We start from the raw sequence: 16265 nt of genomic DNA, 5'->3' as shown, positions 1-16265 counted from the left end.
AATCAGGAGCGCGATCATTGAATAATGCAAACGTTCTCCGCGATTTCTGAGCGCTCGCGTAGTGAGCGACGAAGGACTGCCACGAAATTTATCATCCATGGAGCTCTCTCTTTATTATCCATGGAGATGTGCCTGTTACGGTATCTCAGCGATTATGGCGCTCTGCTGCTGATGGAGCAGATCGCTGCAGGTTCAAGTATCGGCAACGCACCATCCCAGCTCCGCAAGCCGACGGTTGAAAGAAAAAAGAAAAAAAAAACGCTCCCCAACGCCCGAAAATGTAGCAGCACGTACTTTAATTCCGTATCATCGTGGCATGCTGAGCACTCACTTTCGTGACATGGCACGCATACAAATTAATACGCTCAAATATGAGCCGAGGGAGCAGATCCACGACGCTCTTGCGCGTGGCGGCCAGTCTTTTATGAAGAGTCACCATAGCACCGGCCTTGAAAAGGTCTCAACCATCTTTCCATCATTGATTGTTCAGCTGATGTAATTAGATCGATTTGCGTGCGTGCGTGCGTGTAAACCATGCGCGCATGCATGCTAATGGCATCATAGCCGCATGAAACTGCGATATGGATCTTGAAATTGTTGCAAGGCGTATTTTGGGCGTGCAAACAGAAACGTTCAAGCGAGAAACTTAAACTGCTAAGTTCATTTAATGCACACACCCCTTTTTTCACGAATCGGCAAAACATATCAAGTCCACTGTATGCTGCTCAGAGGCGTCGGTATGATCGGCCTCTTATGATCGAGGTGCCGTTCCCGCGCACTGTATCACCGCGTACTCGCCCGTAATCATCCAGTCCGGCGATCGCTGCGCCACCTCGCAGACAACAGATTTCTCTACACCCGCCACAGTGTTCGACTTAATGGTGCGGAGGGTGCACAGGAATGTCGGTTCGAAGCCTCTGAGCGCCTGCTGGAAGGGAACCGACGGGTCCCACTCGAGGTCTCCCACTAGCTTACGGTAGTTGACGTCCCCTTTGAATAACACCAAGTCCGCCGACTGCAGGATCTTGTACAGCTCGGGTCGCCGCGTCGCCATATGGGCGTAGTCGAGAGGCTGCGTCCAAAAGATGTCGTCCAGCACGGACCAAACACCGTCACAGATTCGGCGCTGGCATCGCTCTCCAAGCGCTCGCATCGACTCGTGCTCGCTTTCTTGCATCTTCCGCAGAGTCCACATCAAGTCGCGCCGCATCACGTCCGACACGTAATACGGTATGGCTTTGACGTGGATCGTCACCCCGGCCACGTAGCCCGTCACGTGTAGGAAGTCGAAGAGGGTCAAGTCCGCGGACAGCTCGTAGCCCGAGTTGTCCATCACGCAGTGCAGCCGCGTCGGCTTGCCACCGAGATTTCGTTCGCGAAGCTTGCATATGTGCTCCAGCAGCTTGTCGGTGTGGTTGGAAATGATGAAGGGCCGAAGTCCGTCAGTCTGTTGCAAAGCATTGGCTTGACTTGACGCGTCGGCACCACATGAGAGAGACAGGTCACATCGGTTGCCCCACAGAGACATTTCAATCAACCTGCACACGAGTTACAGCTTTGTAAACAAGAAAACGGGACACTTAGCTCTGTGACTGGTTTTGAAGCGATGCGTTTTGCTTATATATGTACTCCGGAACGTTCACCTCGCGTAACCCTAATCTTACAAAAAAGGCAACGTATAAGCCGGGAAAACGTAATAGCCAATTATGCCGATAACCAGAAAAAGAAACGTTCGTGCTACTTCACACAAAATAGGTCGGACGAGGAATAGCGGGAATGTCCGCATTTTTTTTAGTCTGACCATTCGTTGCAAGTGGCGCAAGTAATTGACCCACCACTAACGCACAGATCAGCGTTCCTGATTATTCCTCAAAAGAAAACATAACATCCGCATCACATTCTTAAATAAGTTTACTTCAAAATTTTACCCCGCGGCGTCAGAGACACAGAATTAAACGGCCAGGATCGAAGGCATATCCCAGATAACCAGTATGTTTCATAGATCGTTCATAGGACATGAAGTTATAGATATTGCACACATCCTATAGATATCCAGATCTATCCAAACAACATTACAAATACATACCATGAATAATCTAAGCCCATTCCAGATCACGTTGCTGTAACGTTGTAAGGATATCGCAGCTGGGCATATGTGACCTCTAATATATATGTTCACTTTAGGCACGCAGAAGTCTATAAAACATCTATATAGAGATATTTTTCAAGTCACGCTAGCGAGCCATACTTGCAGGTGCCACAGCAGTTGTAACAAAAAAAGAAAAAAAAAAACAGTCGCAGTTTCGCCCGAAAGGCGAAGCATCGATTGCGATAGCAAATTGGCGGAGAGCTATACGAAGTAAGGGTAGTAGTTTTATCCGCCGTATAAATTTGTAAACATATGCATACTAACTAAATTGACAAGCACGGTGTCACGCGCGCACAAGCAAACATGAACACATCTCACTCGATGACCTTGGAAACTCGCTGTCAAAACGCTGTGGTGAGTAAGCGCGGCAGCAGCAGCGAGCAAATTGACCTTGATGCCACCACTTGCATCAACGCGAACTAAGCCACGAAAACAGTGCAGGGAGGACTCTGACCCCGCCGCAGATGGCTTTCAAGATACAGCCGCCCGGACGGGCGCGCGCGGCGTAGAACGCGCCCCTCCCTATCCGTATCCCTATCCCTTGGAGCCTTGCGGAGCCTTGTGGCCCTTCGGGAGCGTGAGGTCGTTCGGGCCGCGCGGAGTAAACCCCCCTTCCCTCCCTCCGTAGCGTTGCGCGCGACTGGAAGACGGCACGCATGCTTCCCTTTCCCGCCCTTGCGTGCGCGAGATAGAGCCGCGATCGCCGGCTCACCCTCGCACGCCTTCACTCACACATACAGCATACAGTGCGCGGCGACGATTTTATCGCCCGTTGACTTGTGCGGAACCCCACGGCGACGACTACGGCAGAACTACGCCTGAAGTGTCGTATATTGCTATCGCGATAAAACAACTTCAGAATAATGTTCGCAACAGACGCTGTGTGGCGCAACGCCCACACAGCAAGATCAGAAACATCGCGTACACTGCACACGCCCGCGACGAGGAAGCGCAGCGTACGATCATTCTCCTGGACCTCCCGCGTGACACATTGGGAATATTAAATTGTAATCAAGTATTTAAAATTAATTTGTATGAGAAAATAGGCAGAGTAGCTCAATACATATAAAGATGCAGACATGATTCTGTCGTAGGGAAACTGGGAAAAAAGGCCTGGGCGAAGCAGCTATTCATGTGTAGTCCGAAAAAAGCTTTTCTTTTTCGTTTGTCATGTTGTTACAACATAAATTAGACGACATCTGGGCCGGTATTTTGTAGCGATGCGTTATGCTTTATTGTACAGGGTTTTTTTTTTTTTTAGCTGTACCAAGTTTTTAAAATTAGAAAATATATATCTTGGTAACGTTATGTTTAGTATTCGAGTGTACGGATTGGCAGCCTATATAGATACAGAGCAATTGCTGCACTTACGTGCGTAATTAGCGAAGTTGCGGTAAATAACTTTCTAATTATCAACAATAGGGGGTTACAGCAAATGAGTACTTTGGAGCCCGTCCTCGACACTACCTATCTCAACGAACAAATTTTGAATAGCGGAGTTCATGTGGGAGCTACGCGAATTAGTTCCCGTTGGCAGGCTCCTTGAAACCGAAACTCGCAGCAAAAAAAAAAAAAAAAAAGCGTTTGTGTCGTCGATGTGGACATGCATTAGTAGGACGTCCTTTAGATTGTCGAGACGTGGACGAATGGATCATACCTGGATGTTCATTGGGATAGGTTCGCCAAAACCGCGCTCCCGTGCACAAGAGCGAAAATGTTAGTGCGAGAATCGAGAACATTGACAGTCATGTTTAGTTGACAATAAATACCCTTGCAACATTGTACCGGACATGCAAACGTAAAATAAACCAAGTTAACCTAAATAACCTAAGCTACTTATATGAGTTCAACGTGTTTGAACAAATTGCTTTTTTGCCGAGTCACACGGGGCGTTTTCAATTGCCATCGAGCACGGAAAAAAAAAATCAGGCCATCTTCCCGAGGGGAACCATGGGGTGATGCGGAGCATCGCGGTCGTTATAACGGCGTTCACGCGATGTGATGGGCGGCGCGCTCGCGTGCAGCATCGGGAGCAGCCTCTCGTTGTTGACGTTTACACGCGGCTTCCCGTTCTCGAACTTCGGGTTCCGCCGCTCGCTTCGTACGTTTACGTTGAACTTCACGGTCCCGAACCGTCAGGTTCTGCTGCTCGACGTTCTCGAACCGACGCTGCTTCGCGTTGGTGAAGCTCAGGATCTGCTGCTCGACGTTCACGAACCAACGCGGCTTCACGTTCTCGAAGGTCGGGTTCCGCCGCTCGCTTCGTACGTTTACGTTGAACTTCACGGTCCCGAACCTCAGGTTCTGCTGCTCGACGTTCACGAACCAACGCGGCTTCCCGTTCTCGAAGGTCGGGTTCCGCCGCTCGCTTCGTACGTTTACGTTGAACTTCACGGTCCCGAACCTCGGGTTCTGCTGTTCAACGTTCACGAACCAACGCGGCTTCCCGTTCTCGAAGCTCAGGATCCGCTGCTCGACGTTGACGTTTCGAAGCGGCTTCGCGTTCTCGAAGTGTGGAATTCGCTGCTCGACGCTGACGTTTCGAAGCGGCTTCGCGTTGGCGAACTGAATCTGGATCCGCTGCGCGTCGCCGACGTTTACGTTCTGCGTCGCGAGCTCTTCTCTGAGCAGCCTTGTCTTCAGAGGTGCTCGCGGTTCTGTTAATGAACTGGCTGCTGCTGTTTGAAGATGTGCCAGACAGTTCGTTGACAGATTCGTTGGCGTCCATTCAGCGCATCGGACGGCGCAGCGTGACTAAACCGAAGCAGCAACTGAGCCAGCGGCGTATGCACCGGGTTTATATAAGCAGCTGGCGCGGAGAGGAGGAGGAGAGAGAGGCGCGCATGCGCGCGCTACCGCTCAGGTGGCGGATGAAGACACGGAAGGAGAAGCGCGTTATCGAACAGATGGCGTGGAGAGGGGGAGAGGAGGAGAGAGACGTTATCGCACAGCTGGCGTGGAGATAGCGCCAACCTTTCCCCTTTCCCAACGAACCACTTAGTAGTAGAGAATGAGGACAAGTGCGGACGGACGCCGACGCCAACGACGCCGCGGGACAGCCCGTAGATGCTCCGCATCTAAAAATTAATTTGCATGTTTTACGTGGCAAAACCGCGATCTGATTGTGGGGCACGCCGTGGGGGATTCTGGATTCATTTTCCCTACCTGGGGATTTTTTAACTTGCGCCCCATCGAAATGCGGCCGCCGCGACCGGGATCGAACCAGCGACCTCGAACTCTGCAGAAGCGCAACGTCGTATCCACTGAACTACCACGGCGGGTATCGAGCTCAATGAGGCTCGAATTTCTCAGTCTTGATTGGCTCCGTTCCGCAGTTTGCGCTAAGGAGCCAATCGCGATCGAGAAATTTGATCCCGATCGGGCTCGCTCGATTGAAAACGCTCCGTGTGACACTGGTGATTAAATTTTGAGCGATATAGCCATACTTTCTATAGAGTACAACATTTCAAGAGACAAATTCATGTGGAAGCTCAGCTTTCGTAATACAAGCAGTGCGGCAACACACCTGCGAGTGGCCTGCTTGAGGGCCGTCGGAGCAGCGTCCCGGTGCGCGTTCGAGCTGGCAGAGTCGACCAGGATACACACTGCATTGATCGCGCCATCCAGCGCATCCCGCTTGAACTTGGCAAAGTAATCATAATCCTTCAACTTCGCAGACATGTAGAACGCTCCGAAGATACGCCTGTAGAAGTAGGTCTCGAAGTACAGCCACGGCGCATCGTACCAGCGTGGCGGGCTGCCCTTGCCGTCGGCCGTATACTTGTCGAGCACAGCGTTCCACACTGCCGCATCCTCGAAGTCGTCCTCGAGGGCAACCAGCGGCTTGTTGGCGGTGATCTCGTCGCGCAACTTGGACAGGCGTACCACGACGAGCTTTGTCTCCTCGCGCGCCTCGGGTCCCATCTGCGCGGCCGCGTCGTTGGTGGCGGTGTCCATGGTTTTGGTCAAGATGACGGCCAGCCTCTCTCGCACTGTCTTGTAAGCGAAACAGGCGGGGTCCTTGGCGGTCAGCGGAGGCGGTAGCGTCACCGAGTCGGACTTTCGCTCGCCGAGTGGGACCCCGTGCGATGGGGCACCCGACACACTGGACATTGCCCGTTGGTCTTCCGCGAGCAGTGAACCACGACGATCACTGTAGGGCTATAGCGTGACCGCTACACGAGGAGGCGTGCCGAAGCCGGGGCTCGCGCCATTTCTTCATTCTCTCGCGCTCAAGAATGGTGCGCCATATGGCGCTGTTGCTGATTTTATGCGTCGCTCATGTCTCTCACGCCGCGGAGCAGTTGAATGGGCTAAATATAGAGGGGCTCGTGGTTGACTCGTGTCCTTGTGGTAGACGAAGGTTATTTTAAATCCTCCTTGATGTAGATCTTCTGGCGGGGCCTTTGGCCTTAAAGCCCCTTTATTTGGCCTGAGCTGGTGGCGCTACCTGGCGGGCGGATCACCCTAGCTGGGACGCGCGGCTAGAACTTCATGCACTCTCTGATCACTCTATACCGGGTGTTCAAAATTAAGCTTTACGGAATTTTTAAAAATCGCCCGTGGCAGGTAGCATAATTCTTTTCATTGAGCTAGGTTATTCGAAGAGGCGGACATTAACAGCACGAGAAATCGAAACACATATTCAACTAATTAAAAAAAACACTAATTAACTTTAGTTAATTACTTTAAGACACATATTGCAATTTACTCATTGTAGCCGGTGAGCTTGTCAGGCGTATCCACTTGGAATCAATTTCCAGAATGACACCATGCAGTTTGGAGATATACGCCATCAAACTCGGCGTAAAAATGCACTGTTCCACTTGTTTTTACCAAAATGCTGTTTCATACATTGAAGCACAAAAGTAACTGGAACGCCCATGTATTTCGTCCCACACTTTGGAAAATAAATAAATAAATAATAAATAAATAAATAAATAAATAAATAAATAAATATCCTCTTTTCGTAAAAGGAACATTCTGCTTGTTTTTAAAGCGCATTCAGTTATATACAGGGCATGCTTACCTCTAAAGAAAAGGTATTCTTATAAGAGGTACCTTTATTTTTTTTTTTTCGAAAAAGTAATCAAACATGGAATAAGTACAGGCGCTCTTAGAAAGGTAGCACCCTTTGGGGCTTATCTTGTGCCACAACAAAAATTGTCATCTGTATTGCTTGCGTTTCCTTTCTTGAAGACTCTGCGCTCACTACTTTCCTCTCGAGAATGATAACGTCACGCTGATAACGCCTCTGCCGTTCACGACCTGGAATTACCGGGCGCGCAGCGTTAAAGAAAGGGAATGCGGGAAAGACAGATGACGATTACCGTTGTGCATGGGACAAGACGAGCCCCAAAGGGTGCAAACGTTTTTTTTTTTTAAGAGTACTCTAACAGATGCAGTTTGCATATTGACGATATTTGGCTTTGGTGAGGAGTTACATACAGGGGTGTTTCAGCGAACACTTTCAAAATTTATTTAAGGTTGCCTGTGGCAGATAGCCCAATTCTAGTTATTGAGCTGGTATACTCGAAGAGACGGACATTAATTGCACAAAAAATTGAAATGCATAATCGAATAATTAACAGAAATCCACTAATTAAGTTTTAAACTAATTACATGATGGCTCATATTGCAATTTACAAATTGTAGCGTGGAGTTCGCAAGGCGGATCCACTAAGAATTAATTCTCAGGATGACACCAGTTTCGAGATACTCATTCCCAAACGTTGCGGAGAAATGCATTGGCGTTTCAGTTAATTTTGTGCTTCAATGCATAAAGCGACGGTTCCTTAAGAAACTAACTGCATCGTAAGATATAGGCACCGTACATTACAGTTTGCGCGCGATCTATGCGCCACTACAAGTGAAGCTTTGGGACGGCCAGTGTCAAAACTAGCAAAACTGGAGAGACGCTGTATACATTCGCCGTGATACTTTCGATCACTTAATTATCACGAAAGACTGTCCGAGTTGTGAAAATATCAGAGTGCGCATGCTCTGCATATGATAGCACGCGTTCGCAATCGATATGAGCAGCGGGAACAATTCTGAGCTTGATATCGCCAAAGCGCAGGGCATACCTCTCAAACGAGCGACGATAAGGAAGCCGTTGTCGTTCGGAATGGCGTATCATTTTCATCGCCTCTCTAGCGGCCGGCGTCGGCAATACTGGGGCGAAACATGAAATGTCGTAGCGCCATCTGAACAGTGAACGGTGCCCATACCGAGTAGATCTGCATCGATAATATATTTTCATCGTGCGCGCCTCTGAAAGCAACACCAATGTCCTTCCCCGTTAAAACATGCTGAACACTTGAATAGTAAGAACGCTTCCCAGCAACGAATATTTCCCACTAAAATGCTCATTTTGTTACCCCAAGGTTATGAGGGCTTACGCAAAGTTTGCTTCACTCTTCGCTGCAAGCCTTCCTGTTTTTTGAAGCTCCAAAATATAGCATTCACATTTGGTGACCTACATCATGTTTTGCTCCCACAAAGCCCCAGCGTACTTTATAAAGTACACTATCGTAGCGTTTCAACGAATAAAGCGGCACTCATGAAACTTTCACAATGTACTTGCAGTGTGAAAGTACCACCTCGCACAAAAGAATCACCAAAATATAACTGGTGGATTTTTCTGGGTCCTTAATGGGTTAACTAGACAAAAACGATGGCAGAGATCAGGCCTCGTGGTTGCGTGAAAGAGTAAAATTGCTGCATAGGAAATAAAAAGAGACAGTCAACAAAACAGTCAAGCCTAGCATGCTTCTATATGCTTACCTTAAATTTGATTGGTGAACACACAACTGTTTGAAAAATATGGCTGCTTAGCCACCGTTGAACTCTTTATTGTTCCGTTCCAACATGTGCCCTACAGCAAGATAAAAAACAAATTTATAACAGCATACAAACCTTGACAAGGATATATGGGTGACAAGAATGTAAGAAAATTACAATTCATGACCTGCTTCACACTTCAAAAGATGCTCAGCAGTCTGTAAAGTTGCAGCCTCATGTTTATTTTACGTGTAATTATGCGGATTAATCTTTAATTGCACAAAATCTAATTCATAACACTATTGAAAATATATCTGCTCTGGACACACAAAAGATGCACGGGCCCACCAAAACAAAACTGGCGTGCAAGTTGTAGCAGGTAAACGTATACGTACCGTAAGGAACTGCACCGTATCTGCAGGCGCTGGTCAAGGCTTGAACGTGAGCAAAAGAGACCCGCTAGAACTTGAGGGAAAACAAAGGGAATGCGGGAGATGGCGATGAAGGAACAAGGTGAGCGCCCTCTTCTTTATATACTGTGCCGAGGAGATCATATGTTGCCTTGAAGAAGACAAGTCCACTTGTCGAAACGTTGCTCTCACCTTGTTCTCGTGTTACTCACCGCTAGAACTTGGGAAGAGAACCATGAGCACCGGCGAGCGAACGCTTGCGAGCATGAGCACGGCCCTTCGAATCGCTTGCGGGGCTTTACTCGCGGTAAGTGCCTCGATGCGCGCGCGAGGCGAGGAGCGCATCGAGGCGGTTAAGGTGGTTAAGGTCCGCGATGTGCGATCCAAGAGCAGATAGCAGTTCGCCCAAACGGAGCGCACGTTTGCCACCACCATGGCCACCACGGGCGGCCAGCTCTGTCGGTGACGATAGCTGCGTATCGCAATTCCGGCTTCTTCACCGCTTATTCACACAAAGGGAAAGGAAGGCACGGCGCTGATAAGGACGCTGAACGGGCGCGCACGTCTGCGCCCGACCGTTTTCTTTTTTCTTTCTTTCTTTCTTTCTTTCTTTTTTTTTTTTTTTTTTTCTTGACTGTCGTGACAGACTCACCCGTATCGTGCAACGCGCCGTGGCACGTGTGAGTTTTGCTGGCCACGCGGCAAACTAGTTGTCGACGCGGCGATCGAGTGATAACATCGGAAAGGAATCAAAGAAAATAACCCCGCAGGCTTTTCTGCTTGTTCACCCAAAGGGGGAAAGCAGCGAAAGGATATGTTGCGACGTTAACGGATTGCATATGGCTTGTTAAAGTCGCACGGAATGTAACGCTGCACGTCGGGCACGCGCATTTTAAATATTTTCCGACAAAAACATCTAAAAAAGTTCTTGAGTTAGACGCCAGAGGTGGGCTGTTACCACAGCTGAAACACAATTTAGTATGCATTTGATTAACCGGCCGTACTTCCTGCTACATAATGTTTGCAAGAACATCTGTTTAACGTATTCGCGTAGACCAAGACGTCCACAGCCGTTTGTAGCCGTTCCGAGAAGTTTTCAAGGCGTTTTGCGTTTCGTGCGTATATATATATGTGTGTCGGGGGGGGGGGGGGGGGGGGGGGGGGTCGGTTACGGTTTTTAACAGCGGTGCTGTTCAAGCTAGCTTTTCGTTTCCCTGCGTAGCGTTCGCAAAAACTCGCCTAGCAATGACGTCACTGCACACAGCTGCGCCTCGCTTCACCTTGTGATAGCCAATCGATAGCCAATCATTAGCTAATCGATAATAGATCAATAATCAATAAATTCAGGAAAATGCTGGGGATGACTTGGTAGCTATAGTGCTTCATCATCATGCAGCAGCAGCCTATATTTATGTCCATTGCAGGACGACGGCCTCTCCCTGCGATCTCCAGTTACCCCTGTCTTGCACTAGCTGATTCCGATTTCTACCTGCAAATTTCCTAACCTCCTCACCCCATCTAGTTTTCTGCCGTCCTCGACTGCGCTTCCCTTCTCTTGGTTTACTTTTAATCCATTCTGTAGTTCTAATGGGTCACCAGTTATCCATCCTACGCATTACATGGCCTGCCCAGTTCCATTTTCTCCTCTTAATGTCAACTAGAATATCGGCTATCCCCGTTTGCTCTCTGATCCACACCGCTCTCTTCTTAACTCTTAACATTAGGCCTAACATTTTTCGTTCCATCGCTCTTTGAGCGGACCTTAACTTGTTCTCAAGATTCTTTGTTAACCTCCAAGTTTCTGCCCCATATGTTAGCACCGGTAGAATGCAATGATTGTACACTTTTCTTTTCAGCGACAGTGGTAAGCTCCCAGTCGGGATTTGGCAATGCCTGCCGTAGGCACTCCAGCACAATTTTAATCTTGTGTAAATTTTCTTCTCATGATCTGGGCCTGCTGTGGGTGATGGTGGTGAAACTTTATTTCCGAAAAGGGTCCTGAAGGACACCCGACTGTTCGTCAAGGTCACCTCCCACGTCGGGACGGGGAGCCCTAGGCTCTCCGCCGCTTCGCGGGCCTTCTGGACAGCCCAGAGTTGGTCTTGGAGCTCGCTGCTCCTAAGAGCGCCGTTCCACTTCTTATTGTCCTCCAGATAGGAGGCCTGCGTCGCGCATCCCCACAACACGTGTCCCAAGTTCACATGTCCACCACACTGTGCACAATTGAAAGTTCCGTCGTAGTCTGGGTCGATTCGATCGGCTCCTACGCCAAGGATTGGGGTACGAGTTCGTCTGTAGCAAACGGAGAGTCACTGACTGCGCCCTGTTAAGTTGCTTGTTTGGAAGCGAGAATTCTCTACGTCCTAAATAAAAGTGCTTGATGAGCTCATTATATGTCTGAAGTTGATCTTTAAAGGTCTTAGGATGAGACGAGGGGGTCTGCAGTGGAGCGCGGCTGGCAAGTCCTCGCGCGGCCCCTATGAACAGGATTCATTAAGGTTCCGCTGTCCTCCCACGAAATCGCCCATATGGCCTGGGAACCACTATGGAGTGGGGACTAATGCATCTACCTTCCAGTAACTTCGAAACCTTCGCATCCACTACTCCCCTAGCAAAGGCGCTGTGAGTAAGTGACCTAGATAAACATACTCCTTTACAGACTCTAGAGGCTGACTGGTGATCCTGAATTCTTGTTCCCTTGCCTGGCTATTGAACATTGCCTTTGCCTTTTGCACATTAAAATCTTCAACCCCAGTCTTACACTTTCTCGGTTAAGGTCGAGAAAGTGTAAAGTATCAGATTAGAAGCCAGTGTTCAACCTCTGCTCCACGCCACCACGCCCCATTCTTACACTTTCTCGACCTTAAACGAGAAAGTGTAAGAGTGGGGCGCGGTGGCGTGGAGCAGAGATAGAACACCCAGCTTCTAATCTGGTAGTGCTTAGTCTAGCCCAAATACATGGGGAATACCTTGCGATAGCCAGTCAATAGCTAATCGATAATCGATCAATAATTAATAAATTCCAGAAAATGCTGGGGATGATTTGGTAGTGCTATAGCCTAGCCCAAATACGTGGCCAATATCTTGCGATTACCAATCGATAGCCAATCAATAGCTAATCGATCAATGATCAAGAAATTCCGGAAAATGCTGGGGATGACTTGGTGGTGCATCATCATCATCAGCCTATATTTATGTCCATTGCAGGACGAAGACCTCTCCTTGCAATCTCCAATTACCCCTGTCTTGCGGTAGCTGATTCCAATTTGCACCTGCAAATTTCCTAACTTCATCACCCCACCTAGTTTTCTGCCGGACTCGACTGCGCTTCTCTTCTCTTGGTATCCATTCTGTAACTCTATTGGTCCACTGGTTATCCATCCAACGCATTACATTAGTGCTCAGCCTAGCCCAAATACGTGGGTAATACCTTGCATTAGCCAATCGATAGCCAATTAGTAGGTAATCGGTAATCGATCAATAATCAATAAATTCTGGAAAAGCATTACCCGTTAGGCCAGGACCAGCTAGGTGCCGATCAGCTCTGCTGTTTCTTTAGCCTTACGCCACTAGTGCAAGCTACGCAAATATTTTTTATCTACAACAATTACCGATTTTTCCTAACATTTTGCGGCCCTAAATAAGCATATCCCCTACTTATGGTGAAATTTACCTTGCGCTCTTATATTAAACGATAAATTCCACATAGGCCTTGTATTTGCCATTGAAAGGATTCACTGGGTTCATTTGTGCTTACCGGGTCTGAACATCCCAAAGTAACACAGGGGCTACAAAAGACACTGGATGGAATAATCGAGAATTATACAAGAGTAATATAGTAAATGTAAAGAGTGGACACTCCCGTAGGCTCCTGCAGCTGACTTTGGCTCTCAGTGCAGCTTGCGGAATCGCAAAACGCAACAGCCCCCAAGATGGCCGCCGAATCTCGGAGGCCATAAATTCATTTTTGTTTTGTTTCTTATCTTTTTTTGGGAGGGGGGGGGGGGACCTGTAACGTTGCATGCATCATCGAGTGATTTCATGCAGGCGCTTGCGCCGCTGTTGCGACAACGAGTGCACAAAGCTCACAAAGCTGTTGTTTCACTTCATGCTAATTTTATTTAAATTCATATTCATTATGTTTCAAGCTGTAACTTAGCGCAACAATATTATCATTTCAACTGTTTATGAGGAAATAGAACTTTATCGTTTGGGATAATGTACTTCTAATAATTCATACCGAAAGGAATATCGTAAATAAGTGTGTCATGTTCCTTCAATATCAATCAGCTGAATGGACAGCCAAGAACATGAAAATAGCAGACAAGACTTTATTGCAGCAAGATTGTAAGAAAAGTGGCAGACACATGAAAACGGGAAGAAACTGCAAAATGTAAGTAATAGAGAATACTCTGAAATGAATGGCCTGATAACAATAAACTTTACACAAGCATAACAATAAACAAGACTTGTTTCAAGTATCCACATAATGAAAAAGAAAGAAAGAACTACTCAAACAAGCCAGCAATTAATTTACTCAAAATAGGATTGTTTTAGAAGGAATAATATGATGCTGTTTCTTGTACTTCTACGAAGGAGGCTGAATTAAGGTAGCAAAATTATGTGAATGGTTGCGTGCCAAAATAAAATGACTGCACAAATATTGGGCATGCACCAACATCATTGTCTCTGATGTGCAATCCAGTGAGTGTCTCACTGACAAGCTGCAAGATATTGGCATGTCAGCCAATTAAGCACTTTGACTGTGCTAGGGGTCTTCACCTGCTGTCTTCGAAGCCTTGCAATCGTCTTCTGATACTTGGAAATTTTCCCTTGAATATGCATGATGTCCTTTGGCTGTAGAGTGTATTTTGAGGAAGGAATTTAATAGTGGAGATTCTTGCAATACTGAAGCTTCCAACGCTTTTGACTGTAGATGGTACGTTCCTTCATGTAATGCATATTTTTCTGATTTAACACAGCGACTGTCTCTGGTATTAATGTATGTCATGAAAAAATTGCTGTCAAGGAAGCACTGTTATAAATGCTAGGAAACAAGAAACTTTCTACGGTAAGGACTCCATACACAATTAAAACATGAAAACGCGTACCTTCAGCCCAATGCAAAACAGCTAACAACGCTCGAGCGCACATGACACGGTAGAGAATAAGCGAGCGCGTATTCAGTAGTTAGTCAAAGAACTTTATTGAAAGGTCCTGCGAGATTGTGTGACGGGCAAAAGGTCCCGCCTAGGTGACGACCAGGAGTTCTTGATTCCTGGCGGCTTCCTCGACCCGCTGGACAACCCAAAGTTGATCTTCAAGTGCAGAGCCGAGCAACATAGTCTCCATGCAGCGCACGCGCGGAGGCAATCGTGACGAGGCTGTCATCCCCATTATTGTTTGTTGTGCCTCGACATTCCCATAGTCGCAGGGTACAATTGTCTACGGAGTACAATCAACCTCTGTATATGGCTTTCATAGATTATGAAAAGGTATTTGATTCAGTTGAGAAACCAGCAGTCATAGAGGCATTGCATAATCAAGGAGTACAGGAGCCATACGTGAATACCTTTGCAAATATTTACAAGGATTCCACAGCTACCTTGTTTCTCCACAAGAAAAGTAGAAAGTTACCTATCAAGAAAGGGGTCAGGCAAGGAGACACAATCTCTCCAATGCTATTCACTACATGCTTAGAAGAAGTATGCAAGCTCTTAGACTGGGAAGGCTTAGGAGTGAGGATCAACGGCGAATATCTCAGCAACCTTCGGTTTGCAAAAGACATTATTGTTCTATTGAGCAACAATGGAGACTAATTACAACAAATGATTGAGGACCTTAACCGAGAAAGTGTAAGAGTGGGGCTGAAGATTAATATGCAGAAGACAAAGATAATGTTCAATAGCCTGGCAAGGGAACAAGAATTCCAAGATCGCCAGTGATCCTCTAGAATCTGTAAAGGAGTACGTGCATCTAGGTCAATTACTTACTTGGGAACCTGATCGTGAGAAGGAAATTTACAGAAGAATAAAATCGGGTTGGAGTGCATACGGCAGGCATTGCCAATCCTGACTGGGAGCTTACCACTGTCGTTGAAAAGAAAAGTGTACAATAATTGCATTCTACCGGTGCTAACATATGGTGCAGAAACTTGGAGGTTAACAAAGAAGCTCGAGAACAAGTTAAGGACCGCACAAAGAGCGATGGAACGAAAAATTTTAGGCCTAACGTTAAGAGACAGGAAGAGAGCGGTGTGGATCAGAGAGCAAACAGGGATAGCCGATATTCTAGTGAACATTAAGAGGAGAAAATGGAGCTGGGCAGGCCATATGTAATCTGTAGGATGGATCATTAGAGCTACAGAATGGATACCAAGAGAAGGGAATCACAGTCGACGACGGCAGGAAACTAGATGGGTTGATGAAGTTAGGAAATTTGCAGGTAGAAATTGGAATCAGCTAGCGCAAGACAGGGCAACTGGAGATCGCAGGGAGAGGCCTTTCGTCCTGCAATGGACATAAATAGAGGCTGATACAGCTGATGATGATGTTCGAGGGTGGCTCTAGAACCACAGTTCTTGCATTTATCTGCCTTGCATATGTCTAGGTAATGCCATACTGCAAATATTGCACGTGCACGGCTTAAAAAATAGCCATATTCCTTATACAAAACTGGTGCACCCATAGGTATGCTATTTGCCCCCCCCCCCCTCTCCACACACACACACACACACACATTTGAAAGGGGGCACTTTCGACTGCACGCTGGAAACTGCAATAAAACTACAGCTGAAGCAAATTTTTTTTTTTCTTAATAGAGTGGCCACGTAAGTAATGCTTTTCATCCCGACGTAATGCACGACCATTGCATTATGACCGTTGCAGTCTCAGTATGTTATCACCATGAAAATTTTAATCAAA

The 16265-nt window shown here is 47.2% G+C and overlaps 1 protein-coding gene across 1 annotated transcript; it reads right to left on the bottom strand.

Annotated features, from left to right (window-relative positions):
* Nucleotides 1–444: 444 nt before the first annotated feature.
* On the bottom strand, nt 445–6567 carry LOC119449814 (damage-control phosphatase ARMT1). The gene is made up of 2 exons (XM_037713084.2): nt 5676–6567; nt 445–1538 (listed from the first exon to the last, which is right to left on the bottom strand). Exons 1-2 carry the CDS (start codon nt 6260–6262, stop codon nt 752–754), a joined length of 1374 nt encoding a protein of 457 aa, XP_037569012.1. The 5' UTR covers nt 6263–6567; the 3' UTR covers nt 445–751.
* Nucleotides 6568–16265: the final 9698 nt, after the last annotated feature.

This window comes from Dermacentor silvarum, chromosome 4, assembly GCF_013339745.2.
Source record: "Dermacentor silvarum isolate Dsil-2018 chromosome 4, BIME_Dsil_1.4, whole genome shotgun sequence".
NCBI classification, from domain to species: domain Eukaryota; kingdom Metazoa; phylum Arthropoda; class Arachnida; order Ixodida; family Ixodidae; genus Dermacentor; species Dermacentor silvarum.
The sequence above is the reverse complement of the archived record's forward strand: the minus strand, read 5'-3'. Positions and strand labels throughout refer to the sequence as shown.

What these genes read in the sequence shown, in the direction of transcription:
- LOC119449814 (XM_037713084.2), bottom strand. Translation starts at nt 6,262, where the DNA reads ATGTCCAGTGTGTCGGGTGCCCCATCGCACGGGGTCCCACTCGGCGAG. An exon ending in CTCAAGCAGGCCACTCGCAG is followed by an intron (nt 1,539 to 5,675) that starts GTGTGTTGCCGC and finishes ACTCGTGTGCAG; the next exon opens with GTTGATTGAAATGTCTCTGT.